This window comes from Hakea prostrata, chromosome 3, assembly GCF_041222555.1.
Source record: "Hakea prostrata isolate BN-2017 chromosome 3, UWA_Hpros_2, whole genome shotgun sequence".
Taxonomy (NCBI): domain Eukaryota; kingdom Viridiplantae; phylum Streptophyta; class Magnoliopsida; order Proteales; family Proteaceae; genus Hakea; species Hakea prostrata.
Window position 1 is genome coordinate 24,040,083 of NC_142602.1, and position 19,802 is coordinate 24,059,884.

At 34.4% G+C, this 19,802-nt stretch overlaps 1 protein-coding gene and 1 pseudogene across 1 annotated transcript; both read right to left on the minus strand.

Moving 5' to 3' along the window:
* Positions 1-2,003: 2,003 nt before the first annotated feature.
* On the minus strand, positions 2,004-4,713 carry LOC149021777 (uncharacterized). Its single transcript, XM_089147497.1, has 7 exons — positions 4,648-4,713; positions 3,554-3,637; positions 3,335-3,464; positions 3,057-3,226; positions 2,629-2,923; positions 2,364-2,536; positions 2,004-2,161 (listed from the first exon to the last, which is right to left on the minus strand). The coding sequence occupies exons 2-7, from the start codon at positions 3,582-3,584 to the stop codon at positions 2,004-2,006; spliced, it is 957 nt and encodes a 318-aa protein (XP_089003623.1). The 5' UTR covers positions 3,585-3,637; positions 4,648-4,713.
* A 3,961-nt stretch (positions 4,714-8,674) lies between these two features.
* LOC149021778 (uncharacterized) lies at positions 8,675-18,761 on the minus strand (annotated as a pseudogene).
* Between the last annotated feature and the right edge of the window lie 1,041 nt (positions 18,762-19,802).

Below are 19,802 nucleotides of genomic sequence, written 5' to 3' on the forward strand. Positions count from 1 at the left end.
CGGAGCGGATATCCTCACAGTCGTGAACAAAAATCCCACTCCTTTTAACCCCATCCCACTCTCATCTATTTTCCAATTGTTTGCTTGAAAAATTTGAAAGGTCAGCTAAAGAATGGCAATAAAAGCATCAATAATAAATAAATAAATAATGGAATAGAAGGCCAGAGTCTCCATTATTGAGAAGCCTAGAGGCACGAGTCTAGATTTTGTGCTCTCATCATAATTTTTCATCACGCGATATGGTGGATTTCATTCACCTCTATTCATTTATCAACATTTAGAGATGATTTTTTTTTCTTTTGGGCCAAACTTAAAGATGATTTTTACTCCTATTATGTGGTAGAGAAATGTAAAAGATTATAGACCTCTACTCTAATAGATAAATAATCCAAGCTATAAAGCCATGACTGTATAGATTTTGTTATTGTGCAATCGAACATTGAGTTTCTTTTTCCCCTTTATAAAAAACAATCGAACATTGAGTTCTTTTTTCAAATTTAAAAGATCGAACATTGAATTTTTTTTCTTCTTCCCCTTAAATAATCGAATGTTTATCTAAGAAAACAAGTTCATAATTTATAATACTGGAGGACTGAGTTTTATATAGGTCTACTTTGTACTAAATTAGCTGTTTCTTTTTATTTTTTTCTTATTTTAGTTCAAAGAAAGAAGAAAATTAATATGTGATACCACTGCATGATTATTCGATTGGAAATGACCAACACCAGTTTATAAATAAATCATGAATTCGACACTCATTGATGGTATATATATATATATATATATATATATAAAATGCCTTTAGACTAGAATTAATATATGATAGGGGGAAAAGTGAGGCTGATCACCTTTATGTTTCATGCGAATGCTGCTGGTCCACAAGTCGGAATTGGTACTCTGCAAAGACTCTTCAACATCAAGATCTCCATTGTCCTTGCCTACTTGGCCACCAATTTGCTAAAACTAGCTCAAAGACTTTCTTTTTTTTTTTTTTTGGTTCGCCAACCCCGGTTTCCAAGGCTTTGCCCTGACTAATCCGGTGTTCGACCCGGGTCGCACACCTGATTGTGGTGGGTGAGTCTCCCAGCGGGGATTTTTTGCATTCACAAGATTTTGATATCGGAACCTTGCTTAAGCGGACCAAGCTGCTTACCACTTGGACCAACTCCCGTTGGTTAGCTCAACAATTTTCTAATGTAACTTATTATGATATTCCTCTGCCCAAGTTACATGATTTCTCTTTAGTCTTGCATCCTCTGGAGGTACAACAATTATCATAAGTTTCTGATGTACTCCAAGAATAATGAAATTTGTATGGCGCACAAATGATTATAGATGAAGTTTTACATTTTACAATGAAAGAAATCTCAGCCAAAACTTAATCAGATGTTTAAGTTGTAAATTAAATAATGAATTTATAAAAAAAATATAAAATTACATAATAAATTAGAAGTTAGGGTTGTCATTGTTATATATTGCGATCACAACCTGCGCCCAATTCAAGTATTTAGTTATATTTTCTTATCATGTTTAAAAGGCTTAGAAACAAAATCTAATTCAAATTCATAATTAAAAATTTTTCAAATGCAGAAGAAGGTAACAAACCTTATGTGAATCACTGTCAAACTCCAATAAATTAGAAACGGCTGATCTACATTTGAACTCTATCTTCTACACACCTTGTATTATTTGAATTTAAATAGTTCCTGTGACTGTACAAGTAAATGTTTCCACATAAGTTTTGAACGCAAAAAACCTTCATATTCTAAAGGAATTCTTTTGAACTGCTACCCCAAATTCAATCTATTCAATATAAAAATAAGAAAAGAAGTTTTGATTGATGACTCTGCTACCCCCAAAATAACAAAAGAAGAAAAAAATCTGTCTCATAACAAATCACCATCAGGTAGAGTTTCCATGCATAAAATCAAATATAACAAAATACCCTAATTAAGATATAAAACATCACTTGAAGAGTTGAATCTCCAAAAGCTTGAAGTCTCTCATGTTGATTTCTCAATTGCTCCAATGAGTTCAATACGTGCTTCGATGATGCAGGCATCATTCAACAAGTGGCCATTTACTTGATCTCTAAAAGTACTGAGAGCCACGAAATTACTAAAACCCCAACTCTTAGCTGAATTATTAAACCAACGCTTCCCTGCATAAAAGATTAAAAACAATCATGAAAGTGCAAGAAAATGAACCAACCACTTAAAAAAGGGATTCAAGACAAATTAAAATCCTTCATTTACACAATATCAGTACTGCATTTTGATGCGAACTTCTCGGGTAAACCACATGACAATGAACAATTAATCCTGGTAAACACAAACTAGTGCTTTCAGTGTATTATGGCTCACCTTTAAGTTGCTGGTGTTTGTTGTTGATCTGGTCCTTTATTCGTAATTGGTATTCTGCATATACACCTTGGCCAGGAAAAAGCTTAGTAGAATCATTCGACTCCAGCTCCAAGAACAAAGAAAGGCTTTTGCCTTTCCATTCAGAATTTCCTCGGGGATACATTAAGATTTTCCTGAAATGAACAAATTTAAAACAGCCCATATTTCAGCAGCTGGAGAGATTATGTAGCAGTGATGTGTGAAATTAAGAGAAGCATTAAGGTACCAATTAAAACCACCAGCAGTAAAAATATCAGAGTAATGGCGTTCCTGATTCAGTTCAGAGAATTTCTTTATCTTCCAGGTATGGGTGCAACTGACTGGTACAGATTTCATCAGCATCAACTCCCCACTGCAGAGAAAATTCTCTTTATGGACAAACACTTCAGCTCCAAACACACAATTGTCGTCGACCAAGAACCCCTTGGAAGGGTCATTGAATTCTTCAAGGCTAATGATTCTGGTGAACCCAGCCGACTGTGTTCTTGATTCACGGAATCGTCTTGCTTTTCCATCTGCAGCTACACTTGGTCATGGAATGGAAGGCATTACAGATACGTTACTTCATTAAGATAGAAAAAAAAAAAGAAAAATGTTGAAATGCTTTTGAATGATATTAACTTGACAACATGCAAGTGTAGTTGAAGAAGCAACCTTGGACTGTTAAGTACTCGTCTCTGAGTTGGTCAAGCACTAACAGCCTGAAAACTGCATAGACTTCCCAACCTCGATGGAGTTTATTTGTCTCTGTTATTACCAAGTAAACAGAGAGGAACCCTTCACCTTTTTTACTCTTGTTTCCTTTAGGGTAGAAACGGAGTTTCCTGCAATGCACCAGTTTAGAAACATACTTACACACACACCAAAAAAAGAAAAACAGAAAGAAACAAATGAACTGATGAAGACATCGAAAATAATATATCTAGAATAACCATTTGTAGCCACCAGCTTCGAAGTCGCTAGAGTCGTATTCATCGAGGGATGAACCTGAGAGCAAAGAAAATGACTTGATACTAAGTTTGAAGTGAGTTGGTGGTTCATCTCTCATTGTTCTTGACACCTCTGCAGAAAATGAAATAGAATGAACTGAATTTGATGAAAATGAAGTTTCAGGAGAGAGGAATTGAGTGAAATTATTGGCAGATGCTAACCTTCTTCACCACCGCCAGTGTAAAAGGCCATCTGGGTGTAATTTTGTTACTCGATACCAATCTTCTTCTCTGCAAGTTGGAAAGCTTTGTTGTGGAAGTGGAAAGGTTAGTTTCAGTTCTTATATGGATCTACACCGATTTTTCAATAATATTCACATCCCAGGGTGATCAGTGATGACTACTTTGTTGGATTTTGGTTTTAAAAACTAAATAATATATTATTTAGATAATTTTTAAAAACATTAAAACACTATCTCCCTAGGTTTTAGATAATTTTTAAAAACATTAAAACTCTACCTCCTAGTTTTGTTTTAGGACACTCTTATTTAATTCTTATTTCATAGGATTATTTTTAATGTAAAGATTTTAATCCAAGTATTTTGGCAATTCGACATATATATAAAGTAATCTAATTTACCATATTTGTTTAGTTCCACATCAGATGGAACTAATGATAATATCGATTATATATACATTGATTGCTCCTATTTAGGGTAAATGCTGGTAAAAAGTTAAATATAGATCACTCTGCATGGGAAGAGTCGAACTGTAGACCCTAGTCAAATTAGGCCATGGGATATAAAAAGAGTTTTTCTCTTTGGTTTTTAGTAAGAAAAATTATGTTTTGAAAGGTGAAAAAATTTCAATTTTGCTTTCTTCCTTCTGTGTTGGAGGTGAGAACTCCAAGATCAAACCCAACACTTAAGGGGCATTTAATCACCTTAAGAAAATGTATTATACTTATGCCTCAACTCACTTTGTTTTAGTTCATGTACTCTACATACGCCTCAACTCACCTTGTTTGAGTTCCTATTGTTTTAGTTTTTGCTTCTTCAATTTTTCAGGTATGTGTTTCTGACATAAGATTATAATAATTTGTGTGGTTCTATTTCTTATTGTCTAATATTGCTCTGTACAATGCCTCTGGTGTTCTGATACTAACATACTGTCATGCCAAATTCGTTGTAGTGGTAGAATATATGGCTAAAAAAAATTGCACAAATTTTGGTGTTCATTAAGCATTGAATGGGTGATAGTACAGAAGAGAAGCAGCAAAGAAATTCGTATCATAAATAAATAAAAAAAGAGCTTACCAAGCAATGCGATTCTACCAACTCTGATTCATCAAGTCTCGTTTAATCTTGCTTGAAATGATCTAGCTAGCAGCTTCTGAGTTGATCCTTATCCTATATAACAAAATCCTGCTACTTCTTTCATCTATATGTGAATTAGATGCAAGTCTTTGAGTTCAGTCTAAGTTAGGTATGCCCAAAATTGCGAGTCTTCTTTTATTCTTGTTGGTAAAAGACTTGCAGCAAGTTTACTAAAAGGATCAAAAAAAGCATTAACATTGTTTGTTTTAATCAAAGAAAGGACTCCAGATGGCTTACGAGAGAAGATCACATATAAAAGAGGCCCAAACAAGTAATTCAGAGCCCATGTTTCAACCAATCAATAAAGAAAGATTTCAATCAACGAGTGTTAAAAAAATATATATATATATGCTTCTTAACAAGAAAAATAATCTTCTATTTTTAGATTTCATAATCTTTTGATTTAAGAATCCGTAATCTTCTATTTATCATAATCTTTAGATAAATCTTTTTCTTAAGAGAAAGTTTATCTTCCATTTTTTTATGGGTAAATATCACTTACCTCCTCTCTTAGCTGGACAAATAGCACTTACACCCCCTCTTAGTTGGATAATATCACTTACCTCCCCTCTTACTTAGCAAACATATCAAACACCTCCCCTCACTTTCTCAGTTATATTTAACTTTTACCGTTAAATATTTTTCAAAAACCCCAAACTACCCTTGGCTAAAAATATTTTTTATTTTAAACCCTAAATTATCATAATCACCCTAACAGTTAAAATACTAAATTACCCTCAATTAATATAATTGTTAAAAAATCAAAACAACATAATTAAAACCCAAATTATCTTTAATTATTAAAAGCAACATACTTTTTTTTTTTAAATAAATTTATCAAACGATTAGAAAAACCCAAAATAGTACTACGTGTTTAATTTTATCAACATACCCTTTTTTTTTTAATTGCATTTTTAAATTTACTTGATAGTAGTACGTGTTTTTTAATTGTTTCATTAAATTAAAAAAAGAAAAGAAAATGGTATGTTGGGCTTTTAATAATTAAAGATAATTTGATTTTTAACTATGGTGTTTTGGTTTATAATAATTATTTTAATTGAGGGTAATTTAGTATTTATTTGTTAGGGTGATTACGGTAATTTAGGGTTTAAAATAAAAAATATTTTTAGCTAAGGGTAGTTTGGGGTTTTAGAAAATTTTTTAGCAATAAAAGTTAAATTTAACCAAAAAAGTTAATAGAGAGGAGGTGTTTGATATATTTGCTAGATAAGAGGGGAGGTAAGTGATATTATCCAACTAAGAGGGGGTGTAAGTGCTATTTGTCCAGCTAAGAGGGGAGGTAAGTGATATTTACCCTTTTTTTTATTGATATACATTGATTTTTCAATAATATTCACATCAATATTCAATCAAATCTAAATTAATAAACTTCACTCTTGATTTTTAAAGAGGCTTCAACCAACAGGGGTTGGTCTAAGTGGTAAGCAGCTTGGTTCGCTTAAGCAAGGTTCCGATATCGATTCCTTGTGGATGCAAAAAATCCCCGCTGGGAGACTCACCCACCACAGCCAGGTGTGCGACGCAGGTCGAACCACCGGTTTATAAACCGGGGTTGGCAAACCAAAAAAAGAGAGGCTTCTGCCCATAGGCTTTCCCCACATCGTGAAACTTCTTGAGCTGCCATAGTCCGATCATTCTAAATTATAGCTGATTGGTACTTCCATAATGCTATAAAGTTCGTTTTGCTTATTCTCTCCATTTCTTGAGTCTCTGTGTTTTTTTTCTTCTAACCCTATGTAGAAGAAAGTATGCGTAGGTTTTTGGATCTCAATATGTAAAAGTAGAGGTTTCTGTTCACTCTTCTCCATCACATATTAGGAGTATGACCTACATTTGAGTAGTAAAAAAAGGGTAATTTTCATCTGGACCCCCTAAGGTTTGGTCTATGTCATTTTTAGTCCAAAAAAATCGAGACTTTGCATCTGCCTCCCCTGTACTATAGATTAAGTCAGTTTAAGGACAAATTATTACTTTTATGACTAATGCCCTTTTTACTTTTTATTTAAGTAAAACTTTATTAGGATGGATGAAGAGATTCCTCCTCCACCCATCTTCATGATTAAATTGAGCAAAAGGGGGAAATTTATGTTCTCAACAGTGCGCAAAGCCACATTTGGTTTCTTCTTCTATGGTGATTGCTAAACTCGTTCTTGAAGAGAACAGCCATGGCAGCTAGAATTCCCGTCGCTGCGGGCGCTAAATGCTCCTACTTGATCGAAATCAGTTCCTTTTTTTCCGAAACCTAACTCAGTTTTCTGTTCCTCGTCTGTCTCATCTCCAATCGTTCACCGTCCTCCCAGTGTTTTCCAGGCGAAGAAGAAGATGAGCTTGATTATTTGCTCTGTCATGGAGCAGGAGTGGATAGGTAGTACTGAAGAGAACAACGATGAGTTTAATATGATTTCAATGCGAATTGTTGAGAGATTATCCAGAAAGAAATCGGAGCGGTTTACTTACCTGGTTGCGGATGTCATGTCCAGTTTAGGAATCACTTCCATGGCTATTGCCTCTGTTTATTATAGATTCTACTAGCAAATGGAGGTTATTTCTCTCTCTCTCCATCCCGATCCAAGTTTTGGAATTTCTGGTTTCATAGCAATTGTCATTGGCAGGAAGAAGAGGTTCCTGTATATTTGCTCTAACTGTAGGCGCTGCAATAAGTATATTTTCTCTTTTTCTGTCACCAAAACTCAACTCAAGTGAAGGAGGTTTTGTAGTTAATCGATGGATTTCTTGAGGGACCATTTGATAGATTACACTAATGGTGTTGAGGAATTTCAGGTGGGAATGGAATTTTGGGCTCGATGGGTGTATGTAGGCCATTTGCTCAACTCAACAAAGAAGATGGGTGAAGGGAGAATCTCTTCATCCATCTTGCTAAGATTTTTCTTAAATTAAAAAATAAAAATTAAAAAGGGCAAATTAGTCATAAAAGTAATAATTTGTCCTTAAACTGACTTTTTCTATAGTACAGGGGAGGCAGATGCAAAGTCTCGATTTTTTTGGACTAAAAATGACATAGACCAAACCTCAGGGGGTTCAGATGAAAATTACCCGTAAAAAAATAATATAAAGGTAAGACCATGCAATTGATTTCATGTAGACATTATAATAAATATGTGGTAAAGAAGTGTGAGAAGAGCACAAACTCGAAAGGAAGGATTCTAAGGCTTCCTAAAATGAGAATCAAATAACCATTAAGTTAAAAGAGATTAACTTAAGTTTTCGAAAGAAAAAAATTCTTGAAAACCTAAGAAAGCATACTATCCTTTTGCTCGTTGTATTTTTTTCCCCTCCCTCTTTCTCTCTTTTGATTATTGAAATTTTATTTTTCTTTTGAATTAATGAATTCTGTATTCAACTTGATAATCCATTTCAAAAACCCGGCAGTTATTAGTAACATGCTAATAATTGATTTTCAAGTTTCAATTTTCCCTCAACAATCAGAATTCCTATAGACTTTTAAAGCTATGACATCATCCAAAATAAGTGTATATAGGCTTCAAGAAAACCATTGAGACACCCAAGGCCATCTTAGAAAAGAGGAGTTCGAATTTCCCAGTTGCTCCAGTGATTTATTGTATTAAATTATTTGAAATTAACTAGATAATAATTTAGATTGTCTTAGTTAGAAATGTAAATGAATAATTAAAATTCGTATGCATTTAGAAGAATCCGAAAGATGTTATAGAGCACAAGTTAAATGACAACAGATTAATAATTTCTAGCTACATTCAAATTGGTAGAATCCTTGTCAAGAATGACTAAATCATATGTTTATGTAAGTTACTATTTATATCATGAACCACAAGAAGTGACCTCACAACAATTCAACTAATCATTTGAAGTATAAAAATAAGGAACCAATACAATTTCAGGTACCTAACAAAACAGTACTAGGTAGAGTGTCAATGCTTATTAGCAAAGATAACTATATGTAGAACTCTCATGTTGATTTCTTAATTGTTCTAGTGAGTAGAATGCGTGCTTCAACGATGCAGACGTTTTTCACCAAGTAGCCCTTCGATTGATCTCTAAGACTATTAAGAGGTAGGAAATCATACCAACCCCAATTTTTATTTGAATCATTAAACCAATCTCGCCCTGCATAAAAAATTAAATAAACAGTTGTTAACATACAGGAAAATGAATTAACAACATAAAGCAGTACTAACTAACATTAAGGATGCAAACCTTAATGGTTTTTGTGACACCATACTCCACCAATAGCTTTTGTATTTGGCATTTCAATCCTCTTTAGACTATAGAAGGTCAAACATTATAGACCCTACTACCTTATGTATTTTGGGAAGGACAATTGAAGTATGTCAATACAAGAAGACTTTGGGAGGGGAAAATCATTGAAGCTCTCTTATGTGGGATGAAAGATGGGATAGACCAAGCACAACTGTACAACATTCAAGTAGAAGAGATTTGGTGCATTGAAAATGAAATGTTTGATCTACTCTCACCACTGAATCACAATAAGTGGCCGATAGCTTATGTTCCAATTTTGGTATATAATTTGTAAAATAGTAAGCATTCTAACCTTAAGGAGTTTATTCAAACCACACTCTAGCAATATGGCTCACTTATATAGCATATGTATCCTCCTTAGAATATCAAAGACACTAGCTGTAATAGATACTACTACTCTATGTATTTGAGAAAAGAAAAAGAAAAAAAAAAAACAGTCCATTACTTGTACAATAACTAGCTGACCTTTTTATTTCATGTGTTTGCCGTTGAGCTGGTCCACCATTTGTAATTCAAACTCCGTATATATGCCTTGAGTAGAAACAAGCTTGGGTGAATCACACAACTCCAAGGTCAAACAAAGGCTTTTGCCTTTCGATCGAGCAACACCTTTGGGATACATAATGATTCTCCTGAAAGCAGCAATTCAAAACATCTCATATTTCAGTGGCTGGAGAGGTGATGTGTGAAATTAACTCATTAAGGGAAGCGTAACTTAGATACCAAGTATGATCACCAGCAGTAAAAGTCTTGGAGGCACAGAATTCCTGAACCAATTCAGAGAAACGGGTTATCTTTTAGGTATGGTTGCAATTGCCAGGTACATTATTGCTATTGCCAGAAACGGATTTCATCAAGAAACACACCCCTTTGCCTGTAATACTCTCTTTGTGAACAAATAATTCTGCTCCAAAAACACTAATGTCATTTACCAGGTATCCATTTGTAGGGTCCCTGAATTGTTCTAGGGTAATTAACCTATCGAACCCATATTGAGTTTTTGTTGCTCGGAATCGTACCAGTCTTCCATTGCCATCTTTGCCATCTGTTGTAAAATATGACAGTTTTGCAAGCTTAACAAGTTAGACAGTTTTGTGATTGTCATAAGAATCAAACTAAAGTGGTTATAAATTTGATGAAAGTGCAATCGAAGAAAGCCACCTTGAAGTGTTAAGTAGTTGTCTCTATGTTGATCAAGCACAAAGAACCTGACCAAAGCATGAACCTCCCAACCAGGAGACCATGAGTCTGTCTCTAACATTTCCAAGTAAAGAGAGATATGTCCTTCCCCCTTTTCATCATTTCCTTTAGGGTATAGACAAAGCTTCCTAAAAAGCACAAATATTAACTAAAATATTCAGGGAACATACGAAGAAGGCATAACAAGATGGTTAAAAGAAGGGATGTACCAGTCATATCCACCCGCTGGGAAACTGTCAGAATAGTATTTAATAATTGTAGAATTTGAAAGCAAAGAAAACGATCCAATTCTAAGTTGGTAGTGGGTTGGAGCTTCATCCCTGGTTGTTCTTGAAATATCTGAAAGAAATGAAGATGTTAATGGACATTAAAGTTGAGGAAAAAAAGAATTAATGCAAAAATATTGGATTAATTAATGGAAATACCCCACTGCTAACCTTGTTCTTCACCCTCCATCTTCATCTTGTTTTTTGGCAAGATTGCTCTGTGTCCGCCTTTTGAGTCTAATTTCGTATTCGAGTTCAATCTGCTACAACTTATAACGTTAATTTGAAAAGGTACCTGTACGTTAATTTGAAAAGGTTCCTGTAGGTTATTGACGATTTAAAGAAGTGAAAAACTGATTGATACCGAGAGAGGGGGAGAAATCCTAAAACGAGAGAAACTCTCCAGAAGAGTCTTTGCGAATCTCGCCTCTCTCACAAGGCTCATTTATAGAAACAGATCTTCCAAGAACACTTTGAAATTTAAAAAGTTTGAAGAACCCAAATAATTTAATCACTTCCAATTTTATTTTCAAGAAATCCCGAATCCCTATTTTCGCGTTTTGTTTACTAGAAAACAACTCCAATTGATACGTACTTGCAAATTTTGCTCCTCTCTCTCTCTCTCTCTCTCTCTCTCTATATATATATATATATATATATATATCATATTATACTATCATATCATATGATAATCTTTTTCTGTCTTTTTTTGTCCTTATCATTGTTCCAAATACCAATAATGTTATAATATTTGTTATTACTTTACTTAATTTTACAAGGATAATTTAGACATTTTAGTCATAAATTATTATTAATTTATCATTAATTTTAATCCCACTTTTAATTTCTCTCTCAATTTCTCTCTCGACCTCTCTCAATCTCTCTCAAAGTCTGTTGCTCTCTATATCCATCTCCCTCTCGAATTCTCTCTGAATCTCTCTCAAAGTCTGTCGCTCTCTATATCCCTCTCCCTCTCGAAGATATGAAATCCCGAATGTGGAAGATTTGCCAAAGGAGTTTTTGGAGGAACGAAAAATATTTTCCCCATTTCCCAACTGTTATCTCTCGATGCGTTCTTGTTCTTCCCCAACCCCTGTTTCTTCTAATCCGCTTTTCTCTCGTCTGAATTTTTTCTCTTCTCTCGTCCAACGATACGGTAGACCGGGAGTAATCATCTCAAACTCTAACCCTAACTCACAACCGACTCCATTCAAATTCAAATTGGAAAGTTTTGTTTATTAGTAATCATCACAAACTCTAACTCTGACTCTAACTCACCCCATTCAAATTCAAATTCAAATTGTAAATTAGACATTTTAGTCATAAATTATTCTTAATTAATTTATCATTAATTTTAATCCTCTCTTAATTTCTCTCTCGATTATCTCTCGACCGCTCAATCTCTCTCAAAGTCTATCACTCTCTATATCCCTCTCTCTCTCGAAGATATGAAATCCGAGTGTGGAAGATTTGCCAAAGGAGTTTTTGGAGGAACGAAAAATATTTTCCCCAATTCCCAACTGATATCTCTCTGTGCGTTCTTGTTCTTCCCCAACCCCTGTTTCTTCTAATCCGCTTTTCTCTAGTCTGAATTTTTTCTCTTCTCTGGTCCAACGATACGGAGACCGGGACTGTATCAGTAATCATCTCAAACTCTAATTCTAACTCACAAACGACTCCATTCAAATTCAAATTGTAAGTTTTGTTTATTAGTAATCATCTCAAACTCTAACTCTGACTCTAACTCACAAACGACTCCATTCAAATTCAAATTGTAAATTTTTTTTCTTCCATTTTTGGTTAATTTTTGTACCTTTTTCGCAAATCTTTTTCTGTCCTTATCATTGTTCCAAATAGCAATAATGTTGTATTATTTGCTATTACTTTTCTTATTTTTACAAGTATAATTTAGACATTTTAGTCATAAATTATTCTTAATTAATTTATCATTAATTTTAATCCCTCCCTTAATTTCTCTCTTGATTATCTCTCAACCTCTCTCAATCTCTCTCAAAGTCTATTACTCTCTATATCCCTCTCCCTCTCGGACTCTCTCTGAATCTCTCTCAAAGTCTGTCGCTCTCTATATCCCTCTCCCTCTCGAACTCTCTCTGAATCTCTCTCTAAATCAGCACTCTCTCGACCATCTCTCTGAATCTCTTGCTCGATCTCTCTCGAACCTCTCGATCCCCTCAATCTCTCTCAAAGTCTCTCGGTCTCTCGATCTCTTGATGCCTAATCCTCTGTTGCGGAAGGCCTTCACCTAACCCTAAAATTACACGAACCAACCTCCTCTTCCACTATCCCCTCAATCTCTCTCAAAGTCTCTCGGTCTCTCGATCTCTTGATGCCTAATCCTCTGTTGTGGAAGGCCTTCACCTAACCCTAAAATTACACGAACCAACCTCCTCTTCCACTAGACCTCTCAAAGATAGCTGATCAAACCATTAAATTGGGCGGTGGACTGCGTCAGGTATGTGCTATTGTACCGTTATCTTTTCGTTTTTTTGACAAATAGTAATAGTAATGTTGAAGTCTATTTTTCTCCTTCGAACCCTAACCATTGTCCTTTTAAAGGCGATTTCTCCTCTTTGTCTTCTCTGTTTCCAGTGCCAATCCATTTTTTACATCGGGATTGCAGCGGCTCATCTTTCTCCATCTCCTGGTGCAGGGGATTGTGAGAGGCGAGCAATATACGACATCCAATTAGAGTAACTATTGTTAGTTTAATGGAATCAGTTACTATTAATAAATATTAATAAAAGGATAATGATGTATTCTTCAAAATTAAACTTTAATTTAACGATATTAATGAAACTCTCATTTCATTTGATTGAAAAATACATCATTCTGTTAAAGTAAATTGAAATATACATACAAAATTAATTACCAGAACAGTACATCTATGAAGACAACTGGAGATCTAATTTGCCCATCAAAAACTCTCCATCTTAACTGGAGAGAAACATTACATGTACACACACACCAGAAAAAGAAAAAAGAAGCCCTACTTCACAACAAACCTTAAAGTCGTTTACCTAGCTAAAGTAGATGGAGAAAGGTGGATCCATATCCTCTGTAATTCCTTTCCCTACAATTCCCTGTAATTCCCTCATAGGATTGTGTCCCGTGGCATTTAAGTGAAAAATATATATCTTGATAAAATATCAAGATTCGTATCTCAACTCATATTCTATTATTATTTAAAAAAATGCAAAGAATAAATAAAATGAAGTTGTTTGGTCAACCGTAAGAAAGTTTTAAGGAGATGAATAGATTATGATAGAAAAAAATGAATATAAAAATTGAGAGAATTTAGGAAAGATTTTAAATTATTATTATTATTTTTTTCGTCTATCTCTCCTTTGGAATAAACATGAAGCATTTTTTTTATCTATGTATAATTTAATACGTAGAAGAAGGATTTCAGTCGTTTAAACAAGAATTTTTTATTATAATAATGTCTTTTCACCACACGCAATTTTCGCGAAAAAAAATTCTTAATTCCAACAAAGAGTTAAAAAGTCCACTTCAATGATGCAAAAGTGGAAGATGAACGTTAAATAGATTCAAGTTAGAATCAAGATTGAACCTGGTTGGAATAAAAAATAAATCTTTTAAAATTTAAAAGAGTCCACTAATTATGCTTCTTCAATTAAAAATTACATTTTAAATTTGATGTACCATTGTTTGTACCTTTCAAGAGTCCACTAATTATGTATTTTAAATTTAAGTATTATAAGTTATAACTAATAATTTCATCAATCCAATAAATTATAAAACGATATATAATTGTGAAGCAAGAGATTCTCTGCTCGATTACATAACATTGAGGCTGGTGAAAATACTGACGTGTAATCTGATTTCTGAGATTAATATTTATTCATAGTCTGATATATGGGATTAACATCTATTTTGTTAACTCAGAAATAGTTAACGTTTACCTTTTAAAAGATGGAAGTTAGCCAACAATCTCGTTGCTTTTTTATTTTTCAAAAGAAAAAACACATTTAGTTGATTATTCATGCAGATCTAAATTGACCCTACAACCGCATGAACCAGAATATCAGGGTTAAATAATGAAAAAATAATAATAATATAATTGTTAGAGTAATATTCAATTTTTCTCAAAACCTAATTAAATTTTATATAAAAATTTAAAATATAATATAGTGTTTAAAAAAATTATGCATACCTTACACTTACATCAGATGTATGTTAAAGAAAATTAATTCAAATCTTGAATGTCAAAACCTATAGAGTGATAAAACATTCTCTAATTTCCTCGTCTTTCCTATCATACCTCTTTCTTGTCGAGAGATAAGAGAACAAAAAACTTAAGTAATTGAAAGAACCCCATCATAACCAGTGGCGGACCCAGGATTCAATAGTGGGGGGGGGGGGCGAAGAATGAAAGCCAGTAACCTTCCTATTTGGGGTCCCACCGCTAAATTATTTTATTAAATTAAAGAATAGACCCACATATATTTTGTGGGGCCCACACTTATTTGAAAAAATGATGAATTATTGATAATGACATTTTTTTTTGATAAAATATACGTAAAATTAAAGCAACAATATAAAAAAAAATATACACATGACTTCAACCCTAAAAAGTTAAATGCAAACCAAAATTTCTTTTTAGGTAAGAGATGCAAATCAATGGTAGTTAGTTACCTACTAACTATAGACATTTTATTCACAATACAAAATCAAATAACAAAAATTGCAGAAGAAATAAAGAAACATATTCAAACTTAATGGCTACTTAACACCGTTATAAGGAAGGGGGGCAACAGTAATTTCGTAAAAAACAGGGTTTTATTAGTAATAAAATCAAAGTACAGGGGGGCAACAGTAATTATCCCAATATAAAATCAAATTAAAAAGAATAACAAAAGAAAAGAGAAAAAAAAACAATAAATAAATTGAGAAAGAGAAAAAGACTTAATTTTGGAGTAGATTTTTTTCCAAATTTTCTTAAGCCACGCTTATAGAAAGGGAAGAGAATAAATAGAGGAAAAAAAAAAAAAAAAAAAAAGAGGATAGAGAAGAGGAGATAAGAGAATAAATAGGGATTGAATAGTTAGTTTTTAATTAAAATAACATTTTGATTTTTGAATACCTAATAAGATTTTTTTTTTCAAAAATTTCCTTTAACCCACGTTTATAGAAACAGGAGAGAATAAATAGGAAGAAAAGATGAGAGAGAAGAGATGGGAGAATAAATAGGGATTGATGAATTAGTTTTTTTTATTATAAATGACATTTATACCCATCATTTTACCTTTAAAAATTGTTCACAATATTAGGTGGGGCCAAATAGTGACATTTCACATGTGGGAAGAGAAAAAATCGAAAAAATTAAAGGGATTAGGAGAATATGCATAAAATTTATAGCAATCTCAAACCATAGTCCATAACTATTTATAATAGCAATCTCAAACCATAGTCCACTTCCACAATTGATCGGTTCGATCCATCGCAAATCTAATGACATTGCATTGCCTTGATATGTTGAGACTCCATCAATTATTAACTCCAACAATTAATCTAAGGCCGCATATTATATTAAGATAACCCAAACAATATAATATAAAACAACAAAAAATATTTACCAAGTATCTTAGCTAAAAAGAAAAACTGTAATATAATAACTCCATAGCAAGCAATACCCTAGTTAAGAAACAGATGAATATTAATTGTGCTCATCAAAAGCTTGTCCATCCTCTCATTTTGATTTCAGTCTAGTTTCCCAATTTCTCCGATGAGTTCAATGCTTGCTTCAATGATGCAAGCATCTTCCACCAAATAACCCATTGATTCATCATATCTGAAATTACTTAAAGAGGGAGAAATTCACTCCAACCCCACCACTTGCTTGAGCTAAGCCAACCAGCCCTTGCACAAAAGAATAAACGCTAATAACTTTTTTTTTTTTTTTTAATTTTTTTTTTTTTGGGTGGGGTGGGGTGGGGTTTTGAGGAGAAGAAATTCTATCGACTTATAGAACTATAGGAAACATTGGCGTCTGTGTTACAAATACGTCGAAACTAAGGATTGGCTAGTGACCAATTAGTCGAAGCTCAACCGACATAGCCAGGCTAGGCAAGAGAAAAATAAGTACAATTGACCAACCTTCTTTTATCATGTGAATGGCAGTAAGCTGGTTCATCACTCGTAATTGATACTCCACATACACTTCGCGGTCAGGAAGGGTTTTTCTACAATTCGTCAACTCCAAGAACAAATTAAGAAAGGCTTTTGCCATTCCCTTCAGCACCACTCTCCTGAAATCATATTTAAGACAGTTCAGACTTCAATTGAACTGCTTGTTAGTTATGTGAAGTGTGAAAATAATGGATGGATAAAAAAATGTTACCATATATGATCACTAACAGTAAAAGTATTAGAGAAATAGATTTTCTGATCCAATTTAAAAAAATTATGAAAGCAATTAATTTGAGTGTCATTGAAGAAAAGCCACATTGGAGTGTCAAAAAACTTGTCTCTAAATTGGTCAAGCACAAACAACCTGAATAAGGCATGGACCTCCCAACCTGAAGAGAGGGAGTCAATCTCTGAAATTTGCAAGTAGAGAGAAATGTGCCCTTCCCCATTTACATCTTCGTTTCCTCTTGGGTATAAACAAAGTCTCCTGTAACGCAAGAATTATATTTGTTCAATAGTTTTTTATCCACATTAATTGTTCTGATAAACAAGAAGGGGAAGCTGACTAAGAGTAGCAAATGGGACAAGCAAGTTTCTGAAAAAATGGTGTACGTACCATTTGTATCCACCAGTTTGGAAAACGCCAGAATGGTATATTTCAAGTGAGGAATTTGAGAGTAAAGAAAATGAATTGATCCTAAGTTGGAAGTGGGTTGGAGGTTCATCCCTCACTGTTCTTGAAACTACTGTAGAAAACGAAACTTGAAATAGATAATAATGTCCAATGGAAAAAAACGGATTAACACATATTACATTTTTGTAGGGATCGATTACTTCTAATAATGTCCAATGTAAAAAAACGGATTAACACATATTACATTTTTGTAGAGCTCATTGCTAACCTCTTCATTCACCCTCCATTTTGATCTTCTTATTTGGGTGAAATTCCTGAGCCTCCATATGCGTCTATTTTTTGCATTCAATTTTGACCTGCCAAGCTTGAATGTTGTTGATCAAATGGAATGGGTACCCATAAACGTTTTAAGAGGGTCTAAAGATGGCAAAAGCGAGACATATAGATGCTAGTCATGCTACACAATGAGAGAGAGAAATTTGTATTTCTTTGTGTTTCGCAAAACCAAACTGAAAGACCTAGTGCACAGTGCTACTCTCCATTTCATATCTTGGATTTTTCTAATTTGCCATACATCTTATCATTTACCAAATTAATAATATTAAAAAAAAAAAAACCCTAGTTCTTCCAAAGATTTTCTTCATAAAAGCTCCTTTAAGTAAAAACAAGAAAGACATTTAAGAATAAATTAAGTAAGCCAAACTCCGGAACAAATTCTTAATGTAAATAAAATGGAGCTAACCTGAGTTATCACGATTACACAAACCACCAACAAAAAAACTAGGTTCAGTAGTGCAGAAGAAGATACAAACAAATATATGTTTGCAAGTGAAGACGCTATTCATGAATCATGACCATATAATCTGTTAATAGGAACTCTGAATATTATAGACAGAGAGATATATGATATATCTACCAACAATTCCAAGCTTCGAAGGGAGGAAGAGTTACCTGGTAAAGTTCCTAGACGACAGTTCCCACCCAGTATTGGGAGAAGAGAGAGAGAGGAAGGGTTGGAAAGATTTTCAAGACTATCTTGAAAACGAAATGATAAAGATTCTCAGTTTTGAGAGAGTCCGAACGACACTAGTATTTTTGGGAAAATTAATCAATAATTTTTCAGGTTTCTTTCTACAGAAGTAACCGCTTAATGTTTTTTTTTTTTTTTAAACAGCACTTCTTTTAAATAATTAAAAAAGTACAAGCTGCATGAGTACACAAAGTTCGAAACGAACCAAGGAGCGGCATATGACCCCCGCGTACATGCAATTGTGGGGCCAGGGAGTACGGGTTGGGTCAAGCCCAAAATGGATCGCGTCCACAATACCCTTAGAACAAACACCTAGATAGGGGGAGATACAAACACCCACATAGGGGGAGATACATATAATACCCACATAGGGGAACCTACAAAACGCCACAAGGGCGGACACAAAACTCCTACGGGTATGGCGATGGTAGCAACGAAAGTGCGGAGAAGGTGTGACCGCCATCCGACTCGCCATATAGGCGATTAGTCAAGCTCGACGGAATAACTTGTACCCAAAGTTGGAGTTGTTCCGCGTGTGCACCAAAGAAACGCTCCGGCTACGTGCACAAGGAAACGCTGTAAGCCCGTAACCAAAGGAGCTGTTATGAAAAAAGAAAAATAAAAGAAAACAAGAAACAAAAACAAAGCAACGCAACCCAGATCTAGGGGAAACCCTAGACCCGGTTATTAACGGAGAAAGAGGGAAAGAGGGAGGCGGAGACGGAAAAGAGGCAGAGAAGAAAAGAGAAAACGGGAGAGAGCAAGAGAGAGGGCGGGAGAGAGAAGAGAGAAAGAGAAAGGGGGAGAGAGAAAAAAGAGAGGGAAAACGGGAGAGAGAAACGGGAGGGAAAACGAGAGAGAGAAAGAGAGAGGGCGGGAACGAAACGGGAGAGAGAAAACGGGAAGGAGAAACAGAGAGGGTGGGAGAGAGAAAACGGGAAGGAGAAACAGAGAGGGTGGGAGAGAGAAAACGGGAGAGAGAAACGAGAGAGAGCGGGAGAGAAACGGGAAGGAGAAACGAAGGGAAAAGAGAGAGAAGCGGGAACGGAAGGAGGACGGGGGAGGTGGAGAGACACCGGGCGCCCCGCCCGCGCCGACGGGAGGAGTTGCAGAGCGGCGACGAGGGTTGCAGAGCTTGCTGTTTGAATAGATGTCATACAATTTAGGGCAACCAAAGTGGAGCCATGGAGTTGAAGAAAGTGATAATGACTACCGCTTAATGTTTTACTTAATACTTAAAAATTGAATTTGAATTAATAAAAATAATAATTTTCTTTGAACATTTTTAACCTTAAAATTAAGTATACCAATATCAAAGACAGGCTTTTGCCTTTCGATTGAGCAATACCTTTTGGGATACATAAAGATTCTCCTGAAAGCAGCAATTGAAAACATCTCATATTTCAGCGGCGGAGAGGTGATGTGTGAAATTAAATGATTAAGGGAAGCATAACTTAGATACCAAGTATGACCACCAGCAATAAAAGTATTGGAGGTACAGAATTCTTGAACCAAT